The following is a 20873-nucleotide window of genomic DNA, read 5'->3' on the forward strand; positions in this document are numbered from 1 at the left end:
AAAAAATATTTTGGGTGTTCCTTTATATACCCCAGAAAATACTAACGATACTGCCATTAGTTAGTTATGTTAGTTGTAATTTAATTAATATGAAAATTGTTTAATTATTAGAAATTTTTGATATTGATACCCCTTATATATAATATAACCATATATAAATAAAACCAAAAAGTAAATCCGGTATAAAATAATATCCCTACAAAATCTTCCTTCCAAATAAAGAACGTAATTTAATCGTGAGAAGAAAGTCTAAAAATTGAACCATATCATGATGAACTCAACATATAAAATTTTCTTCGAAGATTGTTGCACGTGATAACCAAGTTTTGAAGTGATTCTCATAGGTGATGCAAATGATTTGAAATAAGCACAGATGATTAATAAGTACATCTAAAAGCATCTTTTAAGGCATTTGCAACTAAAGTAACGATCATCCGTTATCTGGACCTTCTGTTCTTTGGAAGGAGCATCCCTTGCGAGTTTTACCCACAAACAAACAGTGGGGTAGGATTTTAGTTTAACTTTAGTTTTAGAAATTTAACTAATGTGTAAACATGAAGTGAAAGAATATGACGAGATGAATATCTCAATTCTTTTTCCATTGGTTTGATTGTAACAAAAATGGTCTGTCCCCAAAAGAATCCCTAAATCCAAGTTAGATGATGATCAATTATTTCTGAAAATCAATTTAATTCGAAACTTAGGGTCTTTTTTGCAATTTGACTGTAGTGTAATAATTGATTTTCAGAAACAATCTTTCATTGCCACCGTGAAGAGAGAGGAGAATAAACTAAACACCATTGTCATCAATTCGGAACTCAAAGATGGTAGGTTTTCTTATCTCGGGGGTATGCAAATTTAAAAGATTTGATGGGGTAGGTAGATAACTGTTGAGGGTATACAGATAAAGGGGTACCGTTAGTATTTCTGGGGGTATATAGAGGAACACCCGATATTTTTGGATGCTTTAAAGTTCATAAAATAATTTGAGTTTGTTTCTTAGACAAGATTGACGTCGGGGTTTACCAGAGAATCAGTCTAGACACTAATTTTTGGTTTAGGCCAAAGTACAAACGCAAACATGGGTGACAGTTTCCAAACAAGGCGCTAAATGTATCAAACCGAGTGAACTCGGGCACTCATCATGGGGTTGTCCCTAGTAACCGGCTAAAGCACACATGTAATTAACTACATGTTTCCTAACTTATTTAAATAAATTGGTCCCGTCTCGGATCCTTAGTGCAAAATGATAAATTCGATAAATTTTCGTACTCTAGATTGGTGGCTAAATTGTACTAATATCATTCTTCTTCCAAAATGTGATGGTGCAGTTAACATGTGTAATTATAGGCCAATTAGTCTTAGAGTTTACAAGATTATTTCAAAATTATTGGTTAAAAGTCTCAAAGTGGTAATTCCTTCTATCACTTCTGAATTTTAAGATGCTTTTGTTGATAATAAGCAAATTGCATATGGCATTTCAATTGCTTCAGAGCTAATTGATGCAAGAGAAAGATCAAAGGTACCTGGGCTGGTGGTAAAAGTGGATTTTGATAAAGATTTTGATAACTTAAGTTGGTCTTTCTTAGACACAACAATGCAAAGGTTTGGTTTTGACAATATATGGAGAAACTGGATAAATGGTATGTATCTAGTGTCAGGTTCTCTATTTTGGTCAATGGTCATGCTTCTAAATTGTTTAGGAGTGGGAAAGGTGTAAGGCAAGGTGACCCATTATCTCCATTTCTTTTCATCATGGTGGTTGAAGTTCTCTCTTTAATGATCAAGAAAGTAGCTGCTTTGGACCTTATTTTTGGTTTTAAACCATCCCAGTCAGGTAATTCCATTAATCATCTTCAATTTGCTGATGATTTAATTGTGTTTCTAGATGATAGTACTGAACATATTCATAACCTGAAGAACATACTTCTTTCTTTTGAATTGATTTTTGGGATGAAAGTCAATTTCAACAAGAGTGCAATTGTAGAAGTAGGCAATGCTCATCATGCTATTCAATGTGCTGAGATTTTTGGTTGCCAGAAGTTGTCTTTTCCATAAAATACTTGGGTATTCCTTTGGTTAGAAAATCAAAAGCTATGGGTGTTTGGGATGAAATTCTACAAAAATTTCAACAAAGGCTAAATACTTGGCAAAGGAAATATTTATCTAAAGGAGGAATACTTATGCTCATAAATCATGTTCTATCCAGCTTGCATATCTATTATCTTTCTTTATTTCAATTGCCTGCTTCTGTTGAAAAGAAGATGGAAATAATAATGAGACAATTCTTATGAGGTTCTTCCAATTCTGTGAAAAAGAAAAGTTGGGTTGCTTGGGATAATGTCAATCTGCCAAAAAGTAAAGGGGGAGTTGGTATCAAAAAGCTAAGTCTAATGAACAAGGCATTACATGCTAAGTGGATATGGAGGTATGGCAAAGAAAAAAAAGCTCTATGGAGGTCAACAATTCATCAAAAATTTGGAAGAAATGAAAATGCTTTTCATCCTGATTCTTCTAAGAATCCTGTAGGAAAGAGTCTTTAGGCGGGAATTTTGAAAAGAAGGGAGTTTGTTATGCAAAACACTGACATTCAATTACAAAATGAAGATAATTGTTTGTTTTGGAAAGATTACTGGGTAAATGATCAAATTCTCAGTAATTCTTTCCCTAACTTATTCAAACTGTCTAAGAACAAAGATTCCTCTGTTAAGGATATGGTTTCTTTCACTAATGGTAATGCAACATGGAATTTCAACTTCAGTAGAAATCTGAAGAGTAGTGAAATAAATGAGGTCTCACAGCTTTTAATTTTGTTGCATGACCTAGCTACTTCACTAACTAATACTTAAGATAACAGGATTTGGAGACCTGCAACCAACTTCGCTGTGTCTAGTTGTTAGTCTCAGTTAGAAGAAGGTGGAGTTTTGATTTTTCCTCACAAGATGCTATGGAATCCAAGAATCCCTCAAAATGTATTATTTTTCACTTGGACTTTTTGTTATAATGCAGCACCAACTATGGATTAACTGAAGAATAGGATTATAATCAATGGTTGCATCTTGTGTAAGAAAGCAGTTGAATCAAATGTCCATATTTTCTTACACTGTGAAAAAGTCCAAACTATTTGGCATTATTTTCTCAACTGTTTTCGAGTTCATCTTGTTTTCCCAAACTCAGTCAGATCTTTCATCTGAGAATGGAGAAGAAGGAAAAAGAGAGCAAAAAAATGGCAAATTTGGGACTTACTACCATTTGCAATTTGGTGGATTGTTTGGTTAGAAAGAAACAACAGAGTTTTCTTGGGGAAGTATAAATCTACAAAGACTTTAATTGATGATGTTAAGAGTTTGATTTTCAACTGGGTTGTAGCTTCAAACTTACAGATTTTTCATGGTCTTTATATTGATCTTGTGATAGGAACTAGCATGCTGCTATTATGTAATTGCTACTAGCTATATTATTTTCAATTTCTCTTGTACTTTTCTTAGTGTTTTCACTTTTTGTGAAACTCACTATTTTTCATCAATAAACCTAGACCTTTTTGAGTAAGAAAAAAAAGAAAAGAAAGATTCGATAAAATCATAAAATAATACATTTCAAAAGTTCCATTTAATACAAGGTTTGAAAAAATAGTTTACACCTCAAGATGTTCATGGTCAAAGGCGATTAGTCAAAATCTTTCAAGGAAGGTCAACTCAAATTCTCTCTTCGCCATTAATGAATCATTGATTCCCGAACTACTAAATTTGTTAGTTAATGCTCTTTTCTATTTTCTTGCGTTTAATTTAACACCGATTCCTTTTACTTTTGTATGAATCTCGGTCTTTTTTTCTTCATGTCTTAAATTGATTTTACCATAATCGAGATTTGCATGTCAGTGATTTAATCTGAATTAAAGTTTTCCCATTTCATTTTTACCCTCTTGGTTTCTTGATTAAGGCTTACAGGTGTTAAGGTTGTGCCTGGTCTTTGTTTTGGTACAAAGTAGTCACTGCAAAAGGTTATCCCCCAAAGGTTGTAGTCTCCAAAGTTCTGTCTCTGTTTGAGTCAATGGTGGAGAAATATATCTCTAATTCTGAATCTTGTTATTCTGATGAAGCTCAGACTTCTGATTTTTGTTCTTGTTGGAAGATAAATGTTAATAGAACTATGACAATATGAACACATCTCAGTTCAAGTTCATGCATTCATCCTATAAGATGGAGCATATTAAGGTCATTTTTCATCATCTTCACAATAATCTCATTATTCAGTCTAAATCCAAAACATTTTTCAGAAGTCAAAACTATGGATCCTAATTTGGGAGACATGAAATACCTTGAAGAATAGATGATGTCAAAAAATCTCAACAACTCTGAGTCAGATGATATTCGCTAAACTTTTGTTTATGCTAGTGTCAATCTTGACAGAGGAATTTCAAAGTGGGCTACTAGCATTGTAGGGAAACTTCTCGCTTCCGAACCTATAAAATCTAACAATTTAGAATTCCATCTCAAAAATATCAGAGTGAAGAAAGAAATCCTCATCACCAAATTATTTTATTTTCAGATTTTCAAATTGGGATCAAGTCAATTGGGTTCTTGAAAATGCTTCTTGATCTGTGAATTGTTGCATATTTATGGTCAGGCCATACAATTCTTTTGTTCAGATACAACAAATGGATTTCAGCACCCAAGAATATTTTGGTATATTTCAAAGATTTACCACGGGAATTTTTTGAAGAAGAAACAATGTTCAAGTTTGCAAAAAAATCAGGGGAAGTCAAAGTTCTCGATCCTGAAGATGGAAATCCCGTGGACTCAAATGTTGTTAGTGATAACATCAAAATCAATGTGAAAACACCTCTCATCAGGGGCCTGTTAACTGAGAATGGTGCTGGATATACTCAATGGATCCCCTTCTACTACCAAAAGCAGCCAGAAAATCTGTGTCCAGCATGTTTCGTTTTAGACCATGATGAGGATGAGTGCGAAAGGAAAGCAAACTTTGTTAGATCTCTTTCTAACAAAGCTCTTTTCAAGTTTGGACAAACTAATTTGTCCCTGCAAGATGTTATGAAAATGAACCCAAAGTATGGAAACTGATCACCAATAAATATCGATAAGAAAATATCCAAAAAAAAGGTTGCATCTGTTAATAAGGTCGTTTTCCAAAGGCCTTCATATGGTTACCATGTTACTTCTGCTTTTACTGAAGAAGTGGGAAGTCACACATAGGTGGGTGAAGGATCAAATCAAAGAAGGGTAAAAAGAGTTCGAGAAAATGTTGCAAGAGCCATCAACTTCGATAATCCCATATACATGGATGCTGACAGTCAAGATGACAACATTGTGTACCAATATGTTCCAGAAATTCAGGAACATGACCACGACCAAGGAGGGGATTGGGATCAACATCGCAATGTTATTACTTCTTACCATCACCCTGCAGGGCAAGAAGACCAGGTAGTCACTTTCTTTAATACATAAATAACTTTGCAAGTTCACTTTTTTTCTCTGGGTTTCTCTTTATTAATTTTTCATCTCTATTGTCCTTATTTTTCTTCTTTTAATTGTTTAAACAAAAACTTTGAACAAATGAAAATATTAGCATGGAATTGCTAAGGCATTGGCCAAAAGGATACTAGAGATCATTTGAGACATTGCATTCATAGTAATGAACCTGACATGGTATTTATAACAGAAACCAAAACTAATTAGACTAAAACAAATTCTTTTATCAGACACTTTAATTTTCCTAATTGTTGGTCGCAGTCCTCTATTGGCCTCTCTGGAGGCATTGCTCTTCTCTGAAGGGATGGAATGGGAATAAAAGTAGTCAATGAACAAAGAAATCAAATAGAAGTCATGGTCACAGCTGGTCCTCAAAACGTGCAGCGGTTATTAACATGTTTATATGGTAGTCCAAGATACAAGGAAAAGAAGGCACTATTGGAATCAATTACTTCAAGAATCCAAAACATGCAAGTTCCATGGATGATCATAGGGGATCTAAATATCACCAACAACTCTCAAGAGAAGATTTCAAATTCAGCTTCAACTCAGTCAAGCATCAATAAACGCATCAAAGAGTGGCTTCTTCAAACTGATTTATTAGATGTCAAATTCTCTGGATATCCATATACTTGTAACAATCACAGACAAGATAATAAACTAGTACAATCAAAACTGGGTAGAGCACTGGCCAACTCAAAATGGCATGAAATATTTCACTCATCAATATTATATAGTCTGGCAGCTTTCGGATCAGATCATTCACCAATATTGCTTCACAGAATTTGTGCAGAGAGAGACTCAAAAAAGCGATTCAGAGTCTATGAAAACTGATCCAGCAAGACTACTGCAAAGAACTAATAGCCAAAGTTTGGAATCAGCCACAACAAGGTTTTGCATCCTTCCAAACAGTCTCAAAACTAAATCTCACCGAAAAAGAAATGAAAAAATGGAACTATGAAGTTCTCGGTAATATTTCACAACACATCAAGGAAGTAGAGAACAAAATCCAAGACTCTCAATCTAACCAGAGTTTAAATGATGGCAACATCATGGAAAATCTTCAACAAGAATTAAGATTTTGGTACAAAATGGACTCGGATATGAAATATCAAAATTCTAGAGAAAATCTATTAAAGAAGGAGAGCAGAAACACCAAGCACTTTCACTCAAAGACAAATTATAGGAAAAGAACGAATCACATTGATTCTCTCCGGATGATATGGGAATATAATATTCAGGAGAAAAGATATAGAGCAACTTCTCGACAATCATTTCAGCTCCACAACAACTTCTTCCAATCCTTAAAGAAACGAAGAAATAGTAAGCCTCGTCACTCCATGGATTACAGAAGAAGACAACTCCAGATTAACAAGGCATACCAGATATAAAAGAAATCAAAAACACAGTCTTTCAGATCAAAGCTTGGGAAGCACCGGGTCCGGATGGCTTTCAGACGGGGTTCTATCAACAATGCTGGAATGTTGTAGGTAATGATGTTACACTCATGATACATAATTTTTTTATAAATGGTTACCTTCTTAAATATCTCAACTATACCTTTAAAACCCTAATCCCAAAAACTGAATGTCCTCAAACCCCTTCAGACTATAGACCTATATAAGCCTTTACAACATAAATTACAAAATAGTCTCAAAAATCCTTGCCAACATACTGAAGCCAATCCTCCAGAAAATAGTTTTTCCTTTCCAAGCCGTTTATGTCCCAAACAGAAATATCTCATTGATCATATAACAAAAAAAGTAGGAACAAATTTGTTGAAGTTGGTATCAAACTGGACATATCGAAAGCTTTCGACAGAATATAATGTAAATTCTTGTTAGATATCATGAAGCAACTTGGGTTCAGCAACAAGTGGTGTCATATGATAAAGCAGTGCATATGAACTACTTCAGTGTCTGTTCTTCTTAACAGATCTTCATGTAAGCCTTTCATTCCAACAAGAGGATTAAGGCAATGAGACCCAATTTCTCTGTACCTTTTTATTCTCTGTAAGGAAGGTTTCTCAAGAATGATTTGTAAAGATGAAAGCTTAAAGAAAATACAAGGCATAAAACCAAGTCAGCACAGCCTAAGCATCAATCATATGTTATTTGATGATGATTGCCTTCTCTTATGCAAAGCCAAAGATCAAGACATCAGGAATATTTTGGACATCATCAAAAAATTCAGCTCTGCTTCAGGCCAAGTGATAAATTTCAATAAGTCAAGTGTTTTCTTCAAAAAACATATGAAGCCTCAGGGGTGCTCTCAGTTAAGAGGATTGCTACAAATGAAAACTATAGGGTTGAATGAAAAATACCTTGGTATGCATTTGTTTCTGGGTAAAAACAAGAAAGGGAGCTTTAAACCAATAGAAGAAAAGGTGAAGAACAGGCTGAGTACTTGATAAGGAAAGATAATTGACCAAGTTGGGAGATCAACTCAAGTGCAAGCAGTTCTAAGTACAATGGAAAACTACCAGATGGGATTCTTCGAAATGCCAAAAAATGTGATAGAGTTCAAAGAAGATATTTGTGGAGAAGAGATAATAAGGAAGGCTTAAACCCAATTTCTTGGAGCTCTGTTTGCAAACCAAAAAGACTAGGAGGAATGGGCTTCAAAAATACTTCTAAATTCAATGATGCTCTGCTTGCAAAATTGGCATGGAGAATGATTACTGATCATAACTCTCTATGTCCTAGGATACTAAGGGTAAAATACTTCCACAATAAAGACCCGTTGTGTGATAAAATCAATTCACAAGGATCCTGGATTTGGAAAAGCATTTATAAAGGTATACAAATAGTCAAGAAGTATTATGCGCAGAGTGTTAGAGATGGATCAAGGATAAAAATATGGAGACATAACTGGATTGGAGATATGCAACAAACTCAGCGTAATTCAGATGCATCTCAAAACTCAGGAAATAGTGATACAGTCTAAAGTTTGATTCAACAAGATAACAAACAATGAAACATACAAAGAATAAACCAATTGTTCAATCAAACTGAGAGCAGGAAAATTTAAGATATTAGGATTTATGGAAATGCTAGAGACACAATCTACTGGAATTTAACAAGAAATGGTGTTTTCACTGTGCAGTCTACCTACAGAGCTCTAAGTGGAAATTGAATTATTGTCCCTCCTTCTGATGGGCCTTCACAAATATCCCTAAGCCTCTTTACAAATATCCCTGATGGCATAGTTGATATTTTTTCTAAAACTTAATTATTATAGTTCCTCTTTTAACCTTCCTCTCTAACTCTTCGTTCTTCTTCACTTCTTCGATCTCAGAAAAAATTCCATCCCTCCAGCCACCGTATCTCCATCGCTCCCACCAACTTCTTCATCGTTGCCGCCACCACCACCTCTGCAACTACCACCACCTTCTCCTCCGCTAATGGATTCAGGATTTAATCGAACTATCATCAACATATGACACCTTCTTCTTCTTCTTCTTCTTATTCTAAAAACTAAATTTAAAATCGGATTAAAATAGATCGAGATCTGATTTTAGGTTGCAATTATAGATCAAGATCTGATTTAGGTTATGATTTATGGTGGTGGTGTGGCAGCGACGGCGGAGGATGTATGTATTTGAATCTAAGTTTTTTTCGGTACCGGTGGTATCGTAATCGATTGTGACGTAGATGAGAATAGTTTAGAACTAAGAAATTGATGATGTGGATGGAGGTGGTTTTGGTTGGAATGATGAAATTGGTGATGGATTTGGTTCTGGTTATTTTGGTGGTGGTGTTGGTGGTGGTGGAGATGTGTGATTGTTGGTGGCGGTAATGGTGGAGAGGTTCGAATGAGAAATTAGTCATGGAAATAGTAGTAGAATGGTGGTTCTGGTTGTTGTAGTTGTCGAGATTGGTTTAGAAGATGGTCTTGAAGCTGTTGCTTTTTATGAAGCTACAGGTAATGATCAATTGTTGTTGTTTATATGTTTTTATGGGATCAATTGTTGTTGTTGATCCCATTTATTGGATCAACTCTTGTTGTTGACCCAATTTTGTATGGGATCAACTACTGTTTTTGATCCTTTCAACTCTTATTGTTTATATGTTTTTTATGGGATCAACTATTGTTGTTGATCCATTTATGGGATCAACTCCTGTTGTTGACCCAATTTTTTATGGGATCAACTACTGTTGTTAATCCTTTCAACTTCCATCGTTGACAACATATACTTGGATTAGTATAATCATGCTTATAGTTTAAATCATACTTGTAGTTTAAATCATGCAAATTTCTTCAAATGTTGAACTTGTGGTGCAATGGTAGCATGACTGACTCCATGTCAGATGATGCGTGTTCGACTCACGCCAAGTTCACTCTATTTACATGGATCAACTTTCATTGTTGATCCAATTTAGGGGATCAACTACCATTGTTGATCCCCTCTACTTCTGCTGTTGGTTCTATTTTTATTTGGATCAACTACTATTGTTGTTACAGAAATATCCGAACCAGAGGTGGCGGTGGTGGTGGTAGCGGCGGACTTGTGATGGTGGCGACGACGGACTAGTGATGGTGGAGGACTGGTGGTGGTGTAATGGTGGTGGTGAAGTAATGGAGGTGGAATATTAGCGGTGGTGGTGGTTAGTAGGTGGTGGTCGTTCAATGGTGGTGGTGGAATGGTAGTTGAATGTTGATGGTGGCGGTGCTAGTGGTGGTGGTGAAGTGATAGAGTAAGAAATTTGTTTCATTTTGAAATAAAGAAAAATATTATATGGTGAGGGTATTAAGGTAATCTAATTTTAAATGGATAAGATTATTAAAAAGTATGGACATATTTATTGTTGTATAAGGATATATTTATTGGGTGTCAAAAGTAGGGACATATGGATAATGTACCCAAACTCTAATACAAGAAGTAACTGGAAATAGCATCAGTGAAGAACAAAAAAAAATCTAGCTGAAAGTTTGGCATGTAGAACTACCATACAAGCTCAATCTCTTCCTATGGAGATGTTTAAAGGATATCTTACAAACCAGAACCACGTTGGGAAGACTGGTAGGCTTTAAAGGATGTAAGAAAATAAGAGCAAAGAGGAAGCCTACTTGTTAACCGCAAGTGCACGGTGTCGATTGTAGCTTGTGCAAATACGGGTCGAATCCACAGGGACTAGGGTGTGAGTTGAAGTTTCCTAAGCTAATTCTCTGAGCAGTGAACTAATGAAGCAAAGAGTGAAAGTGGCATAAGAACCAAAGAAACAGTGAAACAAAGACAAACAAACCAAGGCAGTGAGCCAAGAGAAATGAGAAAAGATTACATCTACAGATACAATGTGAAACAAGGAAACACTAGGTTTTGAATCCACATCTTGATCCTAAACTAAGGAAGTTCTTATGCAAGCTATGTCTTGTTCTTTCATGGAAGACTACAATGAGTGATTTACTAACTAATCTCACTAACTTACCCCTAGCATCAACTGTCTTCTTACAGCACAACTGATCACAGGCTTGTTTGCTCAACCAGTTAACTATCAATTCTAAGGAAATTAAGCACAGCCCTTCAAATGGACTGAATTCTTAACCACTATCACTAACTTCACCCCTAGCATCAGCTGTCTTCTTACAGCACAGCTGATCACAGGTGAATTAGCTCAAATGGCTAATTATCAGTCCTACTTCAGTTTAAACATCACAAGAACAACAACATGTATATTAACTATCCTAGCATGCAATCAAGAGTTTCATCTAAGCCCTAGCAAGTGATAAATTAAAACATGATGAATATGTGAAAATAAAACTGAATTTGAAAGTGAAACAAAAACAAAACATGAACAATTGAGGAACTGGCTAGTCCAGTCCTCTTGGTGGTGCACTGGCTAGTCCAGGCATATCCCATTACAACACCCAAAGACCCCTATTTATACATACAATGGAAATCCCAAAAAATCCCCAATTAACAGCAAAATTAGGGTTTGTAAAAAAATACAATTAAACCCAAAATTGGTTCACCTAACCTACTGATAACAACCCAATCAATCAACCCATGCTTCAATTAGACGTACAATCATGTTCCCCCAATTATCCCCAAATTATGAAATTAGGGTTTATAAGAAATAGAAATTAGGTTTACCTAATCACTGCAAACTCTTGATAGCTTTCACCCATGCTTCCTTACGATTTTCTGATGCTTCCTACGCCTCCAATTGATCTATATCATCAACTAATTTCACCAACTCACTCTTAGGGTTCAGTGGTGAGAGAATAGGCGAAATTAGTTGTTTGAGAGAGATTAGAACGTGATATAGGTGATGGGTCGAGTGTGTATGATGATTTGAGAAGAGATGGTGGTGGTTGTGGTGATTGATAAGGAGTTGGTGGCGGAGCAGGTGGTGGTCGTGGAGTTGCAGAGGAGAAGAAATGGGGAGAAGAAGGAGAAGCCGATAGTTTTAGGGTTAAGGTGTGTTTGGGTTAGGGTATAGGTATTTGGTGCTTAGGTGTTGAGCGGATGCATCAAGTCTCGATGATACGCGAAGATGAGCCGTGGGATGCGGAAATGATAGATTGATCTAACGGATACAAGTGAAGAGTCTGGTATCGACCGTCGGATGCCTGATACAACGAAACTGACGGCTCAAGATGGAGTTAGGTGCTGTAGTGTTAGACAGGAGCTTCAGACTTTGATGCACTATGATGAAGCGACCGTAGGATGCTGAGATGATCCAATCTGACGGCTGAAGATGAAGGCGGGTATGGATATTGGAAATGGGTTTGGGTGAGGGTTTTGGGCCTTGGGTATGCCAATCCCATATCTTCTTTAAGGACAATTCTTCCTCTTCAAGCCCACTTCCAGTTGATCCGGCTCTTGCAAACATCATTCTTCGCTGCCTTTCTGCGGGAGTATTTGCCGTTTCTTTGTTCTTTTCGCTCCGTGAGTTAACCAGGCTTTATTTAGTACCTAAAAATGCAAAATTAATTAAGAAAAGTATTTATTCTTGAAAACAATGAAAATATAGAATATGAGATAAAATGTAGAATTAATGCACAAAAGATGAGTTAAATGCCAAGAAAAATATATAGAAATATGCACTTTTTAGCACTCATCAAAGACACATCCATCTAGAGGATTACTCATGCCCTTTCTGCAAACAAGTTCAAGAAATAGATGTTCATATCCTGCTACACTGTGACCTTTCAAGAGTAATATGGTTTACTATCCTTCCAGAAGCAATTCACTCTCAACAACACTTTATTTCCCTGTAGAATTGGATTAAATCTTGGAGCCAGGACCATAACATCATCTCCTTCAAGAAGGAAAAATGTATCCTTTTAGCCACAGTAATCATGTGGCAAATCTGGAAGCACGGATGCATAACAGTCTTTGAAGGAAAAAACTCACACCCTAACAATATCATCATGTGCATTAGAAAGTTTTGCACAAAATAAAACATATCAAGTTCTGATACTAACTCTCCTTGCATGTCCCTAGTTAGTAAAATCAGGAAAAAATGGGAAAAATCACCAGAAAATTGGTGGAAATTAAATTTTTATGCCGCTTTTAACAAAGAAACAGAAATCTGTGGGATTGGTCTAATTTAAGAGATTGTGCAGGGAGATGTTTGGAAGCCATGGTGAAAGTGTTGAAGGCCATAGATGCTGGACAAGGAGAAGGTCTGACTCTTTTAGAAGTTATGGAATGGATTAAGAGTAAAGGATGGAAAAATATAATCATTGAAGGAGACTGTAAGTCTGTCATTGAAGTTGTGACTTCAAAGTTTGCTAAGTCTAACTGGCAGGACCACAATCTTCTTTCGGACATAAGTAGGATTATAAAATCTATTAGTAGTGTTAAGTGTGTTTTCTTTCCTAGGACTGGTAATGAAGCGACTAATGGCTTAGCCAAATATGCCAAGAAATATAAATGTAATCAAGTGTGGTCTGAGTTACCACCAACATGTTTCCTTTCTATTCTAGAAAAGGACAACTCTATGTAATCCGTTTTCTTTCACTAATGAATTTGCTTTTATGATAAAAAAAAAAGAGTTCCATTAATGTTTATTACGTCACAGGTAATATATAAAATAATAATGCTCTTAGAAAAAAACAAAAAACAAATTCATACATATTAAACTTTCTGGAAATATGACTTAATATTAGTTTTTTTTTTTTTAAATTCAAATCAAATAATATTTCATCACCAATAGTTCGTTATGCAGTTAAAGTATCGGGAGATTCGTTGTTGTACTGCAACAACAAATAATATAGAAGTATATTAATACTTGGAGTGCTTTTGTTGTAACTAGTCAACAATATAATACTTATACAAAATTAGCCGATAGTTTACTTAACCTACAAGTATTATTCAACCTCCAAGATAGGAATTATTTTTTAAAATAATTATATATTATTTTAAAGATGTTTTGTTTGATGTCACAGTTGTATCTCCTTTTACGAGAGCTAGAACTTGATGTTACAAACCGGGCCACACAATCTCTTCTGCAGTTTCACGCAAGCGTAACAAGTACTTGGATAAGTGCTTGTCACATGGTTATGGGTCAATGTATTGGATTTTTCAACCTTAGGTGAGCTTGGAGAAGACCTAATTATATTCTTGAAACGATTGAGGAACTGCTTAATTAATCATGATGCTAATCATAAAGTCGGTGGGACTCTGTTTCATAGATTAGGCATTACTATTCAAAAAGGTGTGGGTGCCCAGCTTGTCGCTCAGCTACCTTCTACCATTGTATATTGATCATTTTTTCTTTTAATTTACCCATAGTGGTGTGATCTTTTATAATAATAATAATTAATATGCCTGTTTCCCAAAGTTTCATGCGCTCCATGAGGTCCCAGGTTCGATCCCCCAATGGCGTAGTATTGTAGGAACTAACATGAAAGGTAGAGTTAGCTTGCCCCCCTTGTGACACAATCTCAGCTCTCCCATCCGCTTCGCATCTCTGGGCTAGGTTACCCATGAGGCTCGCTGGTAAGCGAGCACGGCAACCCATGGAATTAATGCAGTAGCACGTTGTTGGATCTTAGCTTGTTAGGATTCCAACTAGTTTTTTTTTTTTTTTGAGTTAAAGAAGGTTATATTGAAGAGAAAAAAGAAAGTACAGGAACCAGGATTTACCTACACACACATCACATGTGAAGGAAAGAATCCCAGTTAAACAAAATTTGATTTACATCATAACCTCTAAAAACATCACTATCAATAAGCCATAACATCATAGTTTGCTTCACAAGCCGTATGAGCTCTTTAGCATCCATCTCGCTTCCACCAAAAGCCCTTTTACCCCTCTCCTTCCAAAGATGACACATTACCTAATATTCTTTATCTAATAATAATAATTTAATTATAAAAATAATAATTTATTATATTATTGATAATTTAATATCTCTTTAAAATAATAATTTTTCTTGGTCCCAAACCTACTCTTTTATAGAAGTTATATACTGTACATTTTCATATTCGTAGCAAAACGATGTCCACCTGGGAGCCATTTCTGTTCCCATACTCCCAAACGATCATTGTAGTAACTTTTAAGTGCCTTGCAAACATTAGTCTGTATCACGTCCATTTGTCAAATTACTGAAGGACTACTTGCATTATCACAGTACAGTTGGTAGTTTTGTCATTTCAAGTTGTGGCCAAGAAGATAAAGGTGGTTGTGTGGGTGCAACAGATACTCTTATTCCTAAAAATCGAAGGTTACAATTGCCTCTTTACTCTCCACCGGGTGTAGAACGCCCGACCGCTCATCAAGTGTGATTTTTTCTGATAGAACTATGAAGGTTTTTGATATTCTAACTTGATTATTGATCCCAAGTTTTCCATCTACTTATGATAAAGAGAGAGTTTATAATCTCAATTACTAAAAGTATATAGCTCACTAAATAATTCTAGTTATAACCTCAGTATAACTCACTAAATAATTCTAGTTCTAACCTCAGTGTATGAACAAAAACTTTTAACATACGCCATAAAAACCATCAGAAAACCGTCTCTCTCACGTTTTTTGGATAGCAGGACCAAAAGTGGCCTCTCTCACGTTTTTTAGATAGTGGGATCCAAAAATAGCACTATGCTAATTTCCAAAACCGGTGGGACCCGTCCTCATGTAAGGCGACGGTTTTTTATTTAGCGGTCCCTAGAGAATCACTGATTTTGTGAAACCGCAACAAATTTTGATTTTTTTGTGAGTGACCTGCATGTAGGACCTGAATCCAAGAATAAAAATAGTTATCATCGAGTAATCCAGATACCGGCTCTCTCGTTGTAAGGCACACATCAACTATCTTATCTTATGTCTTACATTAATATAAAGAAATACTAATATAAAGAATACATCTCTTTTTGCCTGTCACTGTAGTACACTGGTAAAGTCATTGGGTGATGATACTAGTGACCCGAGTTCAAAACTCGTCAGCATCAAATTTTTTACCGATCAAGAAAAAAGAAAAGAACTCTTTTTGATAAGAGACCCTCTAAATTACTAAGTTGTCCTCATTTAAATTACCAAGCTCAATTATATCATGTATTTTCAATAAAAAATAAGGATAGCAACGTATATTGAATAACACTGGGTTTAAAAAGCCCCTAGAAACATACAAATTTACAGAAGTTGTCCTCATTTAAATTACCAAGCTCTATTATATCATGTATTTTCAATAAAAAATAAGGATAAAAACGTATATTGAATAACACTGGGTTAAAAAAGCCCCTAGAAACATACATATTTACAGAAATGTCATTGTTTTAAGGGGTATTTTGCGTTTCCTCCCCTCCCAAGATAGCTAATTAGCGTTTGCTCCCCAAAAAGATTGAAACTAGTGAATCCTCTCATCGTTAGTTTTTCCATACACTGCACGGTTAGATGAGTCAGTGTGAATATACGCGTCGAAAATATATACACGTGTCAGAGAAAGTTACCAAAATACCCTCATCTGCTTCATTAGATTGATATGAGTAATGAGTTTCAGTTCAGTTCATGGAGTATCCAAAAGAAAAAAACACAAACCCGTCACCTGTATTAATGTTGAGAGCGATGATTTCCGAATTCTCTGTTTTCATCGAGAGAGAGGAGCAGCAGTTCATTTTCTTTTCCAGCCTAAAGGGGATCTGAGACCATCATCGTGAACGAAGCATTTTAATAAGTTGTCGTTCGAACTTCTGTTGGGTTTCATTGAACGTTCTTAAGGAAGAAGAATGAGCAGCAAGGAAAGGAAGGTGGCTGAGTTAAACGATGCATTGAGATCAAATTTCGTGGTCGAATTGTGGCTTAAATTCAATCAAGAAAATAGATTATGGAAGAACTGATCTTGATGTTATCATAAATCAGCAAGCAGTGGTGGTTTCTACACTGGGTTTCAACCTAATTTTGGTGTTGGCTAATGGTGGATGTTGGAGCAGTTCTGAAGATGTAAATGGGGATGAATTAGAGATTTGTTGGAGGATATTGTCTGAACTTTTTGGGTTTTGAAATTGAAAGGAAGAACAGTTACAGAAAGGGGATCTAATTGGCATCCATATTGAATTTGTCAGCTTGGATGTGTAGGGTTCTTATACGAGGCTAAGTTGGGTTTGAATGACATCTCTCAACTGAGAAATGATTAACAACAACTGAATTTGGGTGCTTATGTCATGGATTCGAGTGAATGTTTGGGTTCAAGAATGAAATTTGTAGATGGGGTGCTGAGTGATTTTGAAAGATGGTTCTTATCGTGAGTTTTGGTCTCGTAATTGATCGGTGTCCGTACTGCGGTATCGTTTGCAGCAGTAGCAACACGGAGGTGAAGATGGGTTGTGATAGGTGATGTTGGCTTACGTTTCATACGGGATTGATGCGATTTGAGCTGAAGTTCAGGGAGAAAACGATGAGGGTATTTCAGATAGTTCAGGAGACAAGTATAAATTTTATCCATGTGTTCATTTTTGGTGACGCAGCTAATTGAGATTTGGATGGGAAAACTAACGATGAGGATTCACTAATTTCAATCGTATTGGGGAAGAAATGCTAATTAGCTATCTTGGAAGGGGAGGAAATGCAAAATATCCTTTGTTTTAAAAATATATCAAATTTAAAAAAAAAAACTTAATATCTTTCAAAATATACACCGGATTTTTATAAAATTTATATATTTGAAAAGTTTTTTGAATTATCTACGCGGCAAAAATTTCATTGCTTTTTTATAAATTTATATATTTGAAATTTTCTTTGAATTATCCACGTAAATAATACAAATAAGAATAATAAATTTATATATTTGAAAATTTCTTTGAATTATCCACGTAAATATAAGTTTGCAATATTCTACCACGAAAAATTGCAAGATCCTTTAAGAATTCGTTGAATAACTTTTAAAAAAATGGCAAAAATACGTAATCCACTGACACTGACATAATATATTCAATCTGGAAATTACCGTATCCAATTAATGACTTTAAATTCAAAGGATATAGAACAAGGAAAATTTAATATGCAAATATCTAAATTGAACTGGTTATTCGAAACCTTACAATTTTAACTCATTTCATCTTCATCCTCCTCCGGTAGATCTTCATTGAGGTCAAACATCATAATCTTCTTATTCGGTACGGGTACATCGGCTTGCTCTTCTTGAACAAATGATGTTGATGACTGAATTAAATGTAAAGCCTCCTTGATTTCCTTTGGTGGTGGTGAGACTGAGACTGATGACCCACTAGGTTCAACTTCTCCTGTCTTATGACTCTTTTGATGCCCCCCCCCCCCCCCCCCCCCCCCCAGTGCCTGACCTGTTAGAAACTCCTTACTGCATATTTTGCATCGATGGATCTTTGAAGTTGCGTTTGAAACTTGCACTTCAGATTTGACTACTTCTTTTTTCAAGGGATTGCTCTTGCAGCTTGATTTATGACCACCCAAAGCTTGATAACAGTTGAAGGGTTTGCCACAAAAAGCACAATTGAATGTCTCAGAAGCAGAAGACAATGTTGTCATCTGCTGGTGACTTGCTTCTGAATATGTCTTCTTCACAGTATCTAACATGATTTCACCCCTGTAATTCTCCTCAGATTCCTTCTCAATTCTCGCTTTCTTCAACCCATCTTCTGTAGAGACGATATCTTGCAATTTACGCTTCTTATTGACTGGAAGCCTTGTGCTTTTTTCTTTCTTCTTTGAGTTTGCTAAATCAATAAAATAGCTATTAGACAAAGCACATAGATGCATTAGGGTTTCCACTAATTCTTTCTCACCGAACACTGGTTCCTTTTGTTTCTCGATAGATGATGTTGATGTCGATGAGCTCTTTCGGCCTCTTTTTGCAGTTTTCACCCATTGGCAGGATACAGGAAATATATAATCATGAGAATCCGATTTCTCAGAAGTAGAAGACCTTTCAGCATCAGAAGTAGAAGGTGAACTCCTTTGAGCATCAAAAGTAGAAGGTGAATTCCTTTGAGCATCTAAAGTAAATGGTGAATGCCTTTGAGCATCAGAAGAAGAAGAAGGTGGATTCCTTGGAGCATCAGAAATAGATGGTGAATTTCTCTTACCACCAGAAGTAGAAGGCGAGCTCTTTTTGTTCAATGTTTGAACCGGAATTACCAATTGAATAATTTTGAATACCATTTTCCTGCATTGGGAAACCTAGGAATTTATAATTATTATCAACCTTTATGCGAATCTTCATCGTCTTCTCTCTGGATTTGCTAAGAAAGTGTATAGAACAGAGTATCGAATTAAACAGGGGTTTTTGAGTGAACAAAAGAGAAACCCTAGAAGATGAACTTGAGTGAATAGAATTTTAGTAAAAATACTCAGAAAGACTAACAAGCAAAATTGGAACTAGTCTAGGTTATATATATACTCCAATTACTTGTTTTTCACTCAAACTTAAATCTACACAATTTCTGAAAAGCTCTTTCCTATATGCGCGTCTTAATCTACAATCCTGATTCACTCCAACTTCTAAATGTTTTCTGTTTTTTCGGTCTTTCCTTTTGCTGAAGTGCTTCTTAACTGGCACACCCCAAGAAATAATGTGGCCCTAGGCGAATCTAAGAAACTTGACTCGCAAGTCTATACCATCTGATGCTGTAGGCAATTATGCAGTCGCCCTGCTGGCTGTGCCCGACTGTCTCTGGGACAAAGCGCAGGACTGAAGAAGCGTACACTAACTGTTTGTCATTTACTTAGGATTAGCTAGGCCAAAGGTTCTTCAACTTCAAGTGATGTACTATTGAAGTAGAAAGAGCATTCTGTCGCTCACTTGTTGTGCTGTGTCTCTTTCAAGCTAAATGACAAATCTCAAACTCAGAAACTGAAATAAGACTTCTTTTATTTTTCAACCGGAATATATACAGAAATGGTCTGACATTTTCACCCGAAAAGAATTTATAATCCTATTGCTGAGAAATTTCAAATGTAATAACATAGCAGACCATAAACCTTTGTAGCACATTCAAATTGTAAATAGTTCTTTATAACAATGGCATGCAAGAATGTAGCAGAAAATGATATAAACTGACTAAACTACAAGGCATTTTTTGATAACTATGAATCTAAAGTCGGTTGATTGATTAATCAATCGACATCTATAAGTACTGAATGATGCAAGTATATGAATTATGAAGTACTGAATGGTGTAACCGTACCATTTTATCATTTAGAATTGACGTTATGGCAATTCATTGTCAACCAGTGGCGGCTCATTGAGGTCCAGCCACACGACTTTGCGATTTATTTCCTCAACCTCAAGTACTGAAGAAGGAGACTCCTTACTGATTACCTTGGGTGACGAAACTGGAGCACATTCGAGTTCAGGTCCAATCCGACATCTCAATTCCTCAACTTCAACTAATGGAGGAGGAGACTCCTTCCTGGTTTCCTTTGGTAACAAAACTGGAGCAGTTGCTTCTAGTTCAGGTCCAATCCGATGCCGTGTCTGATGTCCTCCTAGTGCCTGACCTGTTGGAAACACTTTATCGCATATTTTACACTTATGGATTGAATTTATGACGAGCTCCTTCACCAGGGTTATGCCAGCAACATCTGCCTTAAAGTTACCTTGTTTGCAACTTGATTTATGACCTCCCAAAGCCTGGTAAGATGTAAAGGACCTTCCACAATTAGTACAATGAAATATATCAGAAGGCGATACCGGTGCTGAAGGCTTGTAACTCGTCACCGCACTCAATTCACATAACTTTTCCAACCCATTCGAAGTCTCCAATTCAGAACCCGTCTTCCGCACAAACTCAGGATCGAGCCCGTCTCTTGATTTCTTCTCATTTGCCTTTTCAACTCTACGCTTCTTCAATTTCATTTTCCCCTTGTTTGGCACCTCTGAAGTTCCCAGAACTAGTACATTGTCTTCCAATAACGCAACGCCATGGCCACCATCCACTGTAATTCTACTTCTCTTTAC

General features: G+C 36.0%; 1 protein-coding gene across 1 annotated transcript; it reads right to left on the reverse strand.

Moving 5' to 3' along the window:
- Nucleotides 1-17983: 17983 nt before the first annotated feature.
- LOC113305854 lies at nt 17984-19075 on the reverse strand. The gene has a single exon (XM_026554849.1). The coding sequence runs from the start codon at nt 19073-19075 to the stop codon at nt 17984-17986; it is 1092 nt and encodes a 363-aa protein (XP_026410634.1).
- Between the last annotated feature and the right edge of the window lie 1798 nt (nt 19076-20873).

Source organism: Papaver somniferum, chromosome 8 (genome assembly GCF_003573695.1).
Source record: "Papaver somniferum cultivar HN1 chromosome 8, ASM357369v1, whole genome shotgun sequence".
Classification (NCBI taxonomy): Eukaryota; Viridiplantae; Streptophyta; class Magnoliopsida; order Ranunculales; family Papaveraceae; genus Papaver; species Papaver somniferum.

Coding starts and splice junctions, on each gene's coding strand:
- LOC113305854 (XM_026554849.1), bottom strand. CDS start 19,075: ATGGTATTCAAAATTATTCAATTGGTAATTCCGGTTCAAACATTGAAC.